The sequence below is a fragment of the Trachemys scripta genome, chromosome 24 (assembly GCF_013100865.1).
Source record: "Trachemys scripta elegans isolate TJP31775 chromosome 24, CAS_Tse_1.0, whole genome shotgun sequence".
NCBI classification, from domain to species: Eukaryota; Metazoa; Chordata; order Testudines; family Emydidae; genus Trachemys; species Trachemys scripta.
The window spans coordinates 13,324,349-13,337,810 of NC_048321.1; the positions used below are offsets into that span (position 1 = coordinate 13,324,349).

Below are 13,462 nucleotides of genomic sequence, written 5' to 3' on the forward strand. Positions count from 1 at the left end.
GCGAAGGGAAAAGGACTCAGGGAAAGAACAAAAGCTGGAAGGAGCTGGTTCCGGGTTCACTATTTTCTGATCACGTTTTGCACTGTGATTACAGCTCTGCTGGCTTGTCACGGTCAGACTCTGCACCGGTTTGCACCACATGCAATAGGCCACATCCGCAGCTGGGGTCAGTCGCTCCATTGGACTCAGGAATCTCCACTGATTTACACAGAGGAAGTTAAAGTATATTTTACATCTTTGTTTTTTAAAGCCCAAACTCTGAATATCTTTTTCAGTATTTTTTCTTTTGTTGCATTAGATTGGAGTACAGAAGAATCTGCCATTGTCCCCTGGTTGGCTCCAATCTCCATCTGCCAGAGGTGTGTATCCAGTTTACTGTTGCCGTTATTCATTTGTTTTCTCTCTCCAAGGCCTTAATAAGGACTCTTTGGGCGTCTTCAGCGACGTCATCCAAAAAGCTGTTCAGCATTCTGTATGTTACTGTGAAAGACCTCTCTGCAGCAAATATGGTCCCAGCCACCGGTATCATGCTGATAAAATGTTTAGCTAAAATTAGACCCTTTCCTGTAGCCTTAGTCAGCTGCTCCTTAGCAGTTTCTTTTGAGATATCTTTGGCCAATGGCGACTTGATCACGTCCTTCAGCTCAGCGACAGGCTTCCGAACCTGGCTAGCGAGTGCATGGAGGGAAATGTCATCCAGCCCAAAGCTCTCACAATACTGTCTCATGTTATCCACCAGGATGCCAATGTCGCACTTCACCGAGAGAGCCGGGAGAGGAACAGCTGCGATGGCGCACGACTTCAGGGCTTGTTTCCAGATCTGCCTCTGCAAAGCCTTTTTCTTCTTTTCCAAGATTGGTTTGGAAAGGTTAGGTAGGGCCAGGAGAAAAATGTGTTTCTTGTGACTTTCCAGTTCCTTCAGCAACTTTTTCTGCAGTTTGGGAGAATCATATTTCTGAAATTCCCTGCTCGACACAAGGAAAACCTTTGGGGAGCTTATCCCTTCCTTGGACAGGTGCGTGATGCAGTCATTTCTGATTTTCTCCAGGGTTTTCTCCTCATCAAAGTTTTGTTTTCTTTTCTCATTATACAAGTCAAAGTCCACCTTGGAGCGCACAAAGTAAAACTTCTTCTCCATCCTCCGGATCTCCTGGGCCAGTCTGGCGTGGTTTGCTCTGAACCGTTCCGAAGCGATGATGATGAAGAAATCATAGCGATCAAATTTCACCTGCTCCAGGTACGTGTCTGGCTTAAAATCTGGGGTTCCGATCCCTGGCAGGTCCCAGAAGATCACACTGGGGTACTTAAAATGCTTGTACGGCTCTGGTTCTTTGGTCGTCTCTACCACTCCAGTCTCAGCAGATTCTTTGTCTTCATCTCCCAGGCTCCGGAGGGCGTTGAGGAAGGATGATTTCCCAGCTCCTGACTCCCCTGTGATCGCAATGTTGATCTCAGTTTTTTTAAGCAACTCGTCAGACTTATGGGCCACATAAGCTGCTCCTGAGAGGTCTCCTGCTTCGAGAGCAGCCTTGATATCTTCAGTTTCCTTCTCAGACACACCAGGAAGTATATTTCTGTCCTTTGCAAATTTGTTTCCAGGGATAAATTTTAGTTCTTCCATTTTCCTTTGGAGAAAAAACAAAAATTACACATAGTCTTTTTCCTCCCACAGAACAAAGTCATCTAGGAATTTTAATCTGAAAGGAGTAAAAACAACAAAAAAATGTTACCTAGTGCTAGTGGATAAAACACTAGACTGGGACTCAGTGGACCTGTGTTCTATTCCCACCTCTGCCAATGGTGTGCAAGTCACTGCCATGTGCCTCAGTTTCTCTATCTGTATGAGGGCGCTAATGGTAAGCACTTTAGAGCTACTGATGAAAAAGTATTACACAAAAGCTAGGCATAATTACATACAAGATAAGTATGCACATCCTCTACTTCAGGGGTCGGCGACGTTCGGCACGCGGCTCACCAGGGTAAGCACCCTAGCGGGCCGGGCCAGTTTATTTACCTGTTGACGCGGCAGGTTCGGCCGATCGTGGCCCCCACTGGCTGCGGTTCGCCGTCCCGGGCCAATGGGGGCGGCGGGAAGCCACGGCCAACACATCCCTCGGCCCGTGCTGCTTTCTGCCGCCCCCATTGGCCCAAGACGGCGAACCGCGGCGAGTGGGGGCCGCGATCGGCAGAACCTGCCACGTCAGCAGGTAAATAAACTGGCCCGGCCCGCTAGGGTGCTTACCCTGGCGAGCCACGTGCCGAACGTTGCCGACCCCTGCTCTACTTCCCTGGGTCACAAAGGCCTACATGAGCACTGCCCATCTACTGCACTTGGACGTTCTGCACTTGGCAGCTTTCCGAGCACGGCTCTTGTATACGTTAGTTGCTCTCTGCCTGCATTCTGCAGGAACTCCTTTTCGAAGATTTGCCCTGATAGCAAAGCTTCGGGTTTAAGTGCTGATATCTCAGTGTGTTCTAAGAGCCATACGCAGACTCTGATTTTACTTTAGAAGGACTGTCAAGGAAAATAGCATTCATTTACTGGACAGAAGAGGAAAGACTCAAGGAAGCAGCAGCAGGATGGGAATGGAGTCATGGCCCACGCTCCTCAGCCCTTTCCTGAGCAATGGGATTGCGTGTGATCAAAGAAAAGACGTCTGAAGGAAATGTTGACACTAGAAAAGTTTTAGTCACATGGCCTTTCTTAAAACCATATTAGCAAAATGGCATTCCCTCGCCCCAACCCCCAACCAGTTATAGTAAAATCAGGCCGTTCACAAAGTACAGGAAACATTTAGAATGCCACTCTAACCCAAAGACGGAACATGTGCAGACCTTTCCACTCCTGTTAAATCCTGATGCAACCATCACTAGAGGTGATACTGGCCCATCATAATACTGCTGTACCACATTAGGGTTACAGGTAGACTTTGTAGTGGAAATTGGGAACACCGGTTAAGGTGATCCGGAGATAGAACCCTTCCCACAATAAGCTCCGTATAATTTTCAAAGTGAATTATACATCCATGTGCATCTGCTAATTGCTTTTAAATCTGCTTTGCTACAACAAAGACTAGAGTCAAGCTTGTGGTGCAAAACTGGGCTCATTTGGTCAATGAGATAAAGACTGCTCAAAAAGTACCCCTTTTATCCTTTTCAGAGTCTTATATCTTCTTCTGGTAAAGAGTTAGAGAGAAACTAGGGCTCTGACCCTCATAAAATGTAAACCACTGGATTGCTCAACATCACATAGTCAATGGTGCCTGTCAACGCTGGTTCCCCACGCTGGCACATAGAGTGCAGAAGGTGGGGCCTGCAAGGACTCCAAAAATTAACACTTGCCACCTCCAAGCTGGTAATGCTGTCACCACCCAAGTGAAAACTGCCTTTTGCCAGTCCAGAAAAACCCTCACTTGGGATGATTTTTTCTGAGGCCCTTCGGCTTTTCCACCCCCCTTGGGGCAGCCGAGAAAGAAAACAAAAGAAAAGGGAATCTCAGCGGTTGTATCAGCTGATTAACATATGCAACCTCTTTACCTCCTAAGACACAGAAAGCTAATCATGTTCTTAAAAAGGGTAAATTTTATTGAAAAAAAGGAAGAAAACACATCAGAAAACTCAGGCTGTTAGGGATTAAACACCAAAAATGACTTTCTTGGGGTCCAGCTTAAAGGTTACAAGCAAACAAAAACAAACCAAGAGCACCTGGGGTTAGCACAGAGGAATCCACAAGCCCAAAATGAAGAATTAAATCTGATCGCGTCTAACTAGACATTTCCTGATCTACTTACATATCTGGGGTTTCAGAGGAGTAGTTTCTAGGTCTGACGCTGATGATTCTTATACCTGGCCCAAACCTTACAGCATGTTGCTGCCCCGTCGGCTTCTGCCCGACAGTACAAAAGACCCCCACACCCAGCAGTTTTTCCCAATTGGAAAGGGTACAGCCTCTCTATCGGTTCCCCTGGTCAGGTGCCAACTCAATTTAAACTTACCTCTTAACCCTTTACATGTATGGCAATTCGGGTATCGCTGCTAAGGAGGATTCTACAGCTAACAGAATAGTTGTGGAGTTACACAAGGGTGCTACCCCCCCTCATTTATCACAGTGCCAAGGATCAGTTTAGAAATATTTCAAAGTTATGGCACTACAACAGCTTTAGCACCTCTGCTGACGATGTGCCTCTCTGGGAGTTGTCACTTCCTCAGACATTCTCAGTGGCTTAGGGGAACAAGTGCTGTGCCTAGAAGCCAAGGACAATAAATTCAAATCCTCTGCTAAGGGTATTTGAGTGCTGTGCACATTAGAGCGTTTAACCTCATTAGCCTCATTAGAGCTCGGTGGCTGGGGTTGCAATGGGGCTCCTTTCGGACGTGGGTGCGATGGTTGTTGCAAACACAGGCGATATCTCTGGGGAATATGGCTTCATTTTATGATTATTTTCTGGATCTTTGTGGTCCTATTGTATCGCCCTTGTAAAAGTTATCTGTATAGGAATCTGTCAGGAGGTAAAATCAATGGGGAAGTGGTTACTATGACTCTTGAGACAGGTAAACAGCTCCAGAGAATACAACCCCGGGAAGAATTGCATAAACTGGTTCAGGTTAGGTCTGAGAGGCCCAAGAGGGCTTTTTGCTTGGTATAAAAGGCTGAGTTTAAAACCAACAGAGGGGCCTTGATCCAACAAATGGACATGACCCTTTGACCAAAGCAGAACCAAACTCTGCTGAAGGATTGGAAGGACTTTGAAGTACCAGACCCCGCAGGTGGAAAGTGAGAAACTCCTGGTGTGTTTAGACCTTGGTCCCTTCCCAGAGAGAGGTGTCGGCTGCAGGCCTGAGACCTAAGAGGGCATCCTGGAGCACACCACAGAGGGGGTCCAAGGTGCAGTGGGGACAGCATGTGCACATCTAAGTTCAGCAGCCCACAAATGCACCCCCGATGCCATCTGCCCAAGCCCTGCCCACAGAACGGCGGGCAGTGCTATGTCTGCGGTACGGGGCCAACATGCTTTGGGGGGGACTGGCTGCTACATGGAAAATGGCAGCACCAGAGTCACAGCCAGGATGAACCAGGTCTCTGCTGACAGGCTTCCTGAACTGCTGCTGGACAGGACTGGCCACAACGCCCTGGGGCTGGGCTGGGCACTGGGGCAGGCAGCTCCATGCGGGGCACAGGCACCCTGCTGAGACTGGCCCAGAACCACAGCAACGTCCGGCTGGAAGGGACCTCACGAGGTCGTCCAGTCCAGCCCCCGCGCTGAGTCAGGACCAACTAAATCTAGACCAGCCCTGAGAGGGGTTTGTCCAACCTGGTCTTAAAAACCTCCAGTGATGGGGATCCCACAACCGCCTTTAGAAGCAGATTCCAGAGCTGAACTGCCCATTAGAAAGTTATTCCTAATATCAAACCTAAATCTCCTTTGCTGCATATAAGCCCATTGCTTCTTGCCCTGCCTTCAGTGGCCATGGGGAACAATTGATCCCGGTCCTCTTTCAAACAGCCCTTTAATACCAGCCTATTCCACTCAGATCACCCCAGACTTACACAATGTTCCCACCCTTTTAGCCCTGCCCTGAGGAGTTGAGATGTTGCTGTCACTTACCCCTCAGTAAACCCTGGAGACCACGGTCCCTACGCCACCAGACCACTGACAATCCCCAGGGCTAGAAGGCCCCGTGCACGGCGACTGCCGCAGGCTACCGAGCTCAGCGCTGGATCTCTCAGGGTACGTCCACCCCTCTCCTCACAGCGACAGCGCAGCCCCCCTGCTCCAGCGACTCCGTCCTTCCTTCAGCCCGACTCCACCTGCCCCAGCGAACGAGGTGTGTGCAGATGGGGGCTGGAATTCAAAACTGGAATTCAGCGCAAACAACAACATTCTTTTCAGGTTCCGGCACCACCCTTGCTCAACAAATCCCAGTGGGTCCTGCCAGTTTCAGGGAGGCTGTTAAGGTGGCTACCGATCTCCTAGCCCTTGTGTTCACACCTCACAGTCCACACAGTTAAGCTCTAACCTGCCACATGACCTACTGCTGTGGTCAGAGGCCTCCATTGTTTGCAGCTGTCTCTTCTACAGGAAAGAGGCTTAATTGAGGTCTTCATTAAGTTTGAAAGAGAATGCTGGGCTTTTTTCCCCAGTAGTTACTGTTTAATACTGGGGTTGTGAAGAAACTTTGCCAATGTCACTTTTCACAGCAGACTTAGCGCTCCATTGCCACCCTTACTTCTGCGCTGCTGCTGGCAACAGCGCTGCCTTCAGAGCTGGGCAGCTTGTGACCTCCCACATAATAATCCTGTGACTCCCCTGAGGGGTCACAACCCCCCCCATTTGAGAACCCATGACCTAGACCAGGGGTGGGCAAACTTTTTGGCCCGAGGGCCACATCTGGGTGGGGAAATTGCATGCAGGCAATGAATGTAGGACTGGGACAGGGGGTTGAGGTGCAGGAGGGAGTGCAGGGTGCAGGAGGGGGTGCGGTGTGCAGGAAGGGGCTCGGGGCAAGGGGTTGGGGTGGAGGAGGGGTGCAGGGTGAAACAGGGGGCTCAGGGAAGGGGGTTGGGGTGCAGCAGGGGGCTCAGGGCAGGGGGTTGGGGTGCAGGAGGTGTTTGGGGTGTGGGCTCCGGCCCGGCACCACTTACCTTGAGCGGCTCTGGGGTGGCAGCGGCACTCAGCAGGGCTAAGCCAGGCTCCCTGCTTGCCCTGGCCTTGCGCTTCTCTCGGAAGCGGCCTGCACCACATCCCTGCAGCCCCTGGGGACTCGGACGGGAGGGAAAAGGGTTCTGTGCGGTGCCCTCGCCTACGGGTACCTCCCCCAAAGCTCCCATTGGCCACAGTTCCCTGTTCCTGGCCAAAGGGAGCTGCGGGGGGTGGTGCCTTCATTCGAGGGCAGTGCACAGAGCCCTATGCCCCCCCCCCCCTTCCAAAGGAGCTGCAGGGATGTGGTGCCGGCTGCTTCTGGGAGCAGCACGGGGCCAGGGCAGGCAGGGAGCCTGCCTTAGCCTCACTGTGCCACGGGGATGTCAATCCCGGGGGCCAGTTCCAAAGCCCTGACAGGCCCGATCCAGCCCGTGAGCCATAGTTTGCCCTCCCCTGAACTAGACCATCCCTAACAAGTGTTTGTCTAACCCGCTCTTAAAAACCTCCAATGACCGAGATGCCACAACCTCCCTAGGGAATTTGTTCCAGTGCTTAAGGACCCTGACCGTTAGGAAGCTTTTCCTAATGTCTATACTTCCCTTGCTCCAATTTAAGCCATTGCTTCTTGTCCTTTTCTCAGGAAAGCAATTTATCACCTGTTATTTATAACAACCTTTTATGTACATGAAGAATATCAGGTGTCCCCCCTTAATCTTCTCTTCTCTAGACTAAAGAAACCAGTTTTTTCAATCTACCCTCATAGGTCATGTTTTCTAGGCCATTAATCATTTTTGTTGCTGTTTTTTCTCCAATTTGTCTACATCTTTCCCAAAGTGTGGTGCCAAACACTGGACACAATCCTCAGCTGAGGCCTTATCAGTTCTGAGTAGAGTGGAAAAACCACACAACACTCCTGCTAATGCATCTCAGGATGATGTTCCCCCCATTTTTTTTCAAAAGTATGACACTGTTGACCCATATTTAGTTTGTGATCTACTTTAACCCCAGAGCCTTTTCTGCAGTGCTCCTTCCTAGGCAGTCATTTCCTATTTTGTATGGGTGCAATTGACTATTCCTTCCTAAGAGTGGTACTTTGCATTTGTCCTAATTGGATTTCATTCTCTTTATTTCAGACCGTTTCTCCAGTTTGTCAAGATCATTTTGAATTCTAATCCTGTCCTCCAAAGTGCTTGCAACCCCTGCTAGCTTGGTATCATCTGCAAACTTTATAAGTGTAGTCTCTATGCCATTTATCTAAATCATTGATGAAAGGGGGGAGGGATAGTTCAGTGGTTTGAGCATTGGCCTGCTAAACCCAGGATTGTGAGTTCAATCATTGAGGGGGCCACCTAGGGATCTGGGGCGAAAATCTGTCTGGGAATTGGTCCTGCTTTAAGCAGGAGCTTGGACTAGATAACCTCTTGAGGTCCCTTCCAACCCTGATAGTCTATGATACTGAATAGAACTGGACTCAGGGCAGATCCCTATGGGACCATACTCAATATGCCTTTCCAGCTCGACAGTGAACAATTGATAACTACTTGAGTACAGTGGTTAAGGCGCAGGTTTCCTCAGACTCCCACCCTTCTGTCTGTCATGCTGACTAGCGATGATGTGCAGATAATCAATTGTTCAGTTTGTTGGTGGCTCAGAAAAAGATTTAAAAGAAACATTTAGAATTTATTTGAATTTTTAGGGGGAGTTGGGTGTGACTGAAACAATTCGCTGAAATCCACGTGCGTTCGTTAAGCATTTCAGTCAAACTGAATCTGCATTTTTCGACAAAGAACATTTTGGCTGAAACATTTCACCCAGCGCTAACGCTGACTGATATTGTCTTATCATTTCCTTGTTCTGTCATCTAGTACCACTGAGAACGGCCGAGCTCCATCCTCTTTGGAACCCTCCTTCAGGTAGTTGAAGGCTGCTATCAAATCCCCCCTCATTCTTCTCTTCTGCAGACTAAACAATCCCAGTTCCCTCAGCCTCTCCTCATAAATCATGTGCTCCAGACCCCTAATCATTTTTGTTGCCCTCCGCTGGACTCTTACCAATTTTTCCACATCCTTCTTGTAGTGTGGGGCCCAAAACTGGACACAGTACCACAGATGAGGCCTCACCAATGTCAAATAGAGGGGAAGAATCACTTCCCTTGATCTGCTGGCAATGCTTCTACTAATACAGCCCAATATGCCATTGGCCTTCTTGGTGTAAGCGGGGGAATGGTCCCGCTATTGTGGGGAACTTTCCTGGCTTCTGCACTACCCCGGTGAAGTGGGGTAGCGAAAGGATCTGAGTCCTCGCTCCCACTTCCTTCACCCAGAGGCCTCCCTGCCCTGGAGGACTCCCCTTCCACTCTCCTGTCTGGCAGAGTCCTCGTAAACCCCGACAAGGCTGGGCCCAGGATTCCTGGGGGGCTCGACCCCCAACCCTGCTGTGGTCACCCAGGACAGGGGCTAGGGTGTCCCCACTCCGGGGTACTCTCTCTGCACTGGGCACCTCCCTGACCCACTCATTATTCCATACAATTTAAAGCAAATACAAGTTGTTTAATTAACAATTAATCTAAAGAAAAGAATAAGGAAAAATGGGAGAAGTTAAAGGAAAACACGTCACCCCGCTCTGTGGCCGGGAACATCACAAACAGTGTCTCTGGTACGTCAGGGCAGTTCAGTCTGTTCACTGTAGATCCCAGATTTCCTTCTCAGGCCCTGGCCGTGCTGCAGGGATGCTGCGGGTTGGACACTTGCAAAGGTGGTGGCCACACGCCTCCGGGCTTTGGGTGGTGGGACCCTTCTTCCCAGCATCAGCCCCCCGTCAGGTTACGGTCCCCCTCCCGGTCTCGCCTGCAAGGGCCCTTGGCTGGGGGTGTCTTTCTGTGCTGGGCCCTTTGCCCAAGGTGCCCCCTTGGCTGGCCCCACTTGCTCACCACACCTGGCTCTGTGGCTGCAGCTCTGCTCCTAGCACCGGATCTGCTCTCCCTGGGCTGCGTCTCTGGCTCTGTGGCTGCGTCTCTGGCCCCTCTGGATCTGGCCCAGCTCTGCTCCCAGCTCAGCTCGGGCCCCTGCTCTCTCCTTAGCTCGGCCCCCCTCTGTCTGACTCAGGCCATTCCAGTTCACATGGGGGACGGGACCCCCTGGCCTCCTGACTCCCTGATTAGCTGCCCGCCCTGTCAATCAGGCTGACCTGGAGCATTGGCCTCTCCCCATTGTTCCTGGGGACTGTCAGTCTCAGGCTCCTGATTTCCCACCGACCCCTCCCCTTTTAGTGCTGGGAGCAGCCACCAAACCCCCCCACTGAGTGTTAGTAAGGAGGCAACAGTCCCCTTACATTGGCAACCAGGGCACACTGCTGACTCATCCACTGTCATCCCCAGGTGCTTTTCTGCAGAACTGCTGCTTAGCCATTCGGTCCCTAGTCTGTAGCAGTGCATGGGATTCTTCCGTCCTAAGTGCAGGACTCTGCCCTTGTCCTTGTTGAACCTCATCAGATTTCTTTTGGCCCAACCCTCTAATTTGTCTAGGTCACCCTGGACCCTATCCCTACTGTCCAGCATATCTACCTCTCCCCACAGCTTAGTGTCATCCGTGAACTTCCTGAGAGTGCAATTCATCCCATCATCCAGATCACTAATGAAGATGTTGAACAAAACTGGCCCCAGGACCAACCCCTGGGGCACTCTGCTTGATACCGGCTGCCAACTAGACATGGAGCCATTAATCACAACCCATTGAGCCCGACAATCTATCCAGCTTTCTATCTACCTTATAGTCCATTCATCCAGCCCATACTTCTTTAACATGCTGGCAAGAATACTGTGGGAGACCGTATCAAAAGCTTTGCTAAAGTCAAGATATATCACGTCCACCGCTTCTCCGTATCCACAGAATCAACTCCTGTGTTTGAAACTGAAAGCAGCAGAGGCAAGGGGAGGATGTGGAGTAGCAAACAGAGAACAAAGGCTTGTGTGTGTATTTTATGAGTACAAGACTAGTTAAGAAGGTGAAAAAGCTAAAAATGGATGTGTTGCAACCTGCATCTAGTCTGCAATTGTCAGGAAATGTTTCGGAGAACTGAAAAAAATTCCAACACACATTTGCATTGTATTTAGCAGCCACAGGCAGAGGAGAAAAATGATATAAAAGTTTAATCATCAATATTTTGCAGGTTGTATTGGATATTTATAACAACTTTGAGTTTGCAAAAGGTTTAGTAAAATACTGACTACATTTGAGGAGCATTGCATGGCAAAAAGGAATGAGACCTTTGAGAAGGACAGATTTTTTACATGCATGCAAAAAACTAATGGCACTGCAGAGCAATATGTCACAGAATTAACGCAACTCAGTAACACCTGTGACTTAGGTGAGTTGATAGAGTCTGGCACCTCTGGGGGGGTTGGTACAGTTGGGGATGCTGAGCGGGTGTTTTGGGGGGCTGGAGGGGTGTGTGTGTACTGGGAGGGGGTATTTGAGGGGTGCTGAAGGAGGTACCTGGGGGTACTGGGAAAGGGTACCTGGGGGGTACAGAGAGTGTGTACCTGGGGGTGCTAGAGAGGGTACCTGCAGCCTCACTCTCGAGGTGGGGGGCAGTGTCGCTGCCTGGCATGGTGGCGGATGCAGGCCCAGGATGCAGTGCCCGTCCGTTAGTAAGCACCTCCCATTGGACATCTCCCCCTGTCCAGGGTGGGGAGCCAGGGCCTGGTCTGTCACCCCTCCCAGGCTGTCTGGGTTCTGAGGCCCTGTGCTGGGGCAGGCGGCCCGGTGAGAGGCGCTTGGCAGCTCTGACTTCACCCTGTGCACCTGTCAACTCCTGAGCATCAGACACGTCTTTCTGCAGCACCTCCTCATTCCTCTCCGCACCTGATCTGTCCCCGCCATGAACCAATGTCCCCTGCTGCATCTCTGCATCCAGTCACACCTCCCCTGGTCCCCTCTACACCCTGTGAGCACTGAGACCTCTCCCCTCTGCACCCAGCCTCCCACATTCTCCCCACTCTGCTGCCAGTCCAGCCCGCCCACAGTATGGCCAGCCCCACAAGTTGAAAAATCATGAGCCTGACCCCCACAATCATGAGAGTTAATTCAGAAAAGGTTGTCTCGTGCTTTTAGGACTGTCTTCTGATTGTTTAATGCCCTCGAGTGTGTGTTGCCAACTCTGCTAACTTTTCTGGCCATCGCTAGGGGGACCCAGCTGAGACCAAATTACCAAAATTGGTATAAAATGCTTCCAGGTGGTGCAGAGATTCCAGCTTCACTAGCCCCTGAATTCTTATGAATTCTGTGCCCCACCAACCCCACATCTGCCTGATCACTCTCCTGTCTGGTCACACCCCTGACCAACACAGCTATGCTGATAGAACTTTTGAGTGTAGATGGTGCCTTAGACTCCTACGTGGTGTGAGATCAGGCCAGGGGAGGGGGCCTTGTATTATTTTCAAAGACCTGAAACTATCAAGAGCTTTGTGAGCAAAGTCCTTGGGGTCCTCTGTTGAGCCTGCGTTCCTAGCTTTCCAGCCATGCTATGCCCACAGATATTCATGGATTCCTAGGCTAGAAGAGGCCTTTGTGATCTTCTAGTCTGACGTCCTGTATAACACAGGCCAGAGAATTCCCCCCAAATAATTCCTGCAGCAGATCTTCTATAAAAACTTCCCATCTTGAGTTAAAAGTTGCCAGCGATGGAGAATCCACCAAGTCGTTCCGATTGTTAATTACTCTCACCGCCGTTAAAAAGCCCAGAGCCCCCACAACCTAGGTGCTCCAGCAGCATGTGTCTAAGTGACTGGAGCACTCAGGCGGGCTCAGACACTGATTTGGGGTCTAGGGTGGCTCAAGAGAAGAGGTTTGAGGCTGGTGGTGCACCCTGGAGTCCCAGAGCCAGAGACAGTGACTAGATTCTGCCCACTCCCAGCTGGCTCACAACTATGGGAACTATCCAGTCCAAATCTGCAGAGCTGAGGGGGAGATGGAGTCAAAGCTGGGGTCCAGCGGATGCCCCTCACTCCGTGTTTTCCTAAGAGCCACAAAAATCAGATGCACAAAGTGTCAGATCCAACGGACTGGGAGTTTATTAAAAGACAAAAGTATTTCTCTAAGATCGGCAGGGATGACAAAACCGCAAGCAGCGAATACGCAGAGCAGACATGCAACCACTCGTCATCAGAGCCTGACACAATGTGATTACAATCTGCAAACCCCAGGTGACGCTGAGCGGTGTGGGGTGATTCCCAGACTCCGGATTATATAAAATCTGCATCAAACAAGTAAATCAGCACATCAAACAGCAGCAGCAGCAGCTCAAACTGCAGATTGAGGCTATGAGAAGACTCTCACATCAGTGATTTAACTGTTAAGCCTCTGATATGGGTTTAGCAGTGAAATGCTTCCAAACCCTGCTCAGGGTACAACTTAGTTACAGGGCTAATAAGAGCCACTAGCGTAAGGGCGGCAGATGGAGAAAAGAATCTTTAGCTAAACTCTGCTATGAGACCCGTTAAACGGATGTGCCTGGAAGAGCAGATCCCCAGAGCGGGTCAATGGGATTGAATCAGTGGAGCTAGGTGTATTACTGGGGATCTGTGCTTGGGGGTTTCTAACCAAGTCTGTTTCCCTGGGGCGCAGGGACCTGCATTAGAGCAGCGTTGAGTTGAGAGCTGAGTCCATGGGAGCTGAGCAGGTTACAGGTCTCAGGTCGGTGTCTTACTGCTCAGAAGTCGATTTTTAATGGTGTCCTTTTAATGAATTGTGTTCATAGGCTTTGGGTGGAATTGGTCTAACCCAGCGTTGAATGGCGAAGGGAAAAGGACTCAGGGAAAGAAC

General features: G+C 50.3%; 1 protein-coding gene across 1 annotated transcript; it reads right to left on the reverse strand.

The window, feature by feature from the left end:
• Positions 1-366: 366 nt before the first annotated feature.
• Positions 367-1,663, reverse strand: LOC117869674 (interferon-inducible GTPase 5-like). The gene has a single exon (XM_034756709.1). It carries the CDS (start codon positions 1,619-1,621, stop codon positions 389-391), a length of 1,233 nt encoding a protein of 410 aa, XP_034612600.1. The 5' UTR covers positions 1,622-1,663; the 3' UTR covers positions 367-388.
• Positions 1,664-13,462: the final 11,799 nt, after the last annotated feature.

Coding starts and splice junctions, on each gene's coding strand:
- LOC117869674 (XM_034756709.1), bottom strand. CDS start 1,621: ATGGAAGAACTAAAATTTATCCCTGGAAACAAATTTGCAAAGGACAGA.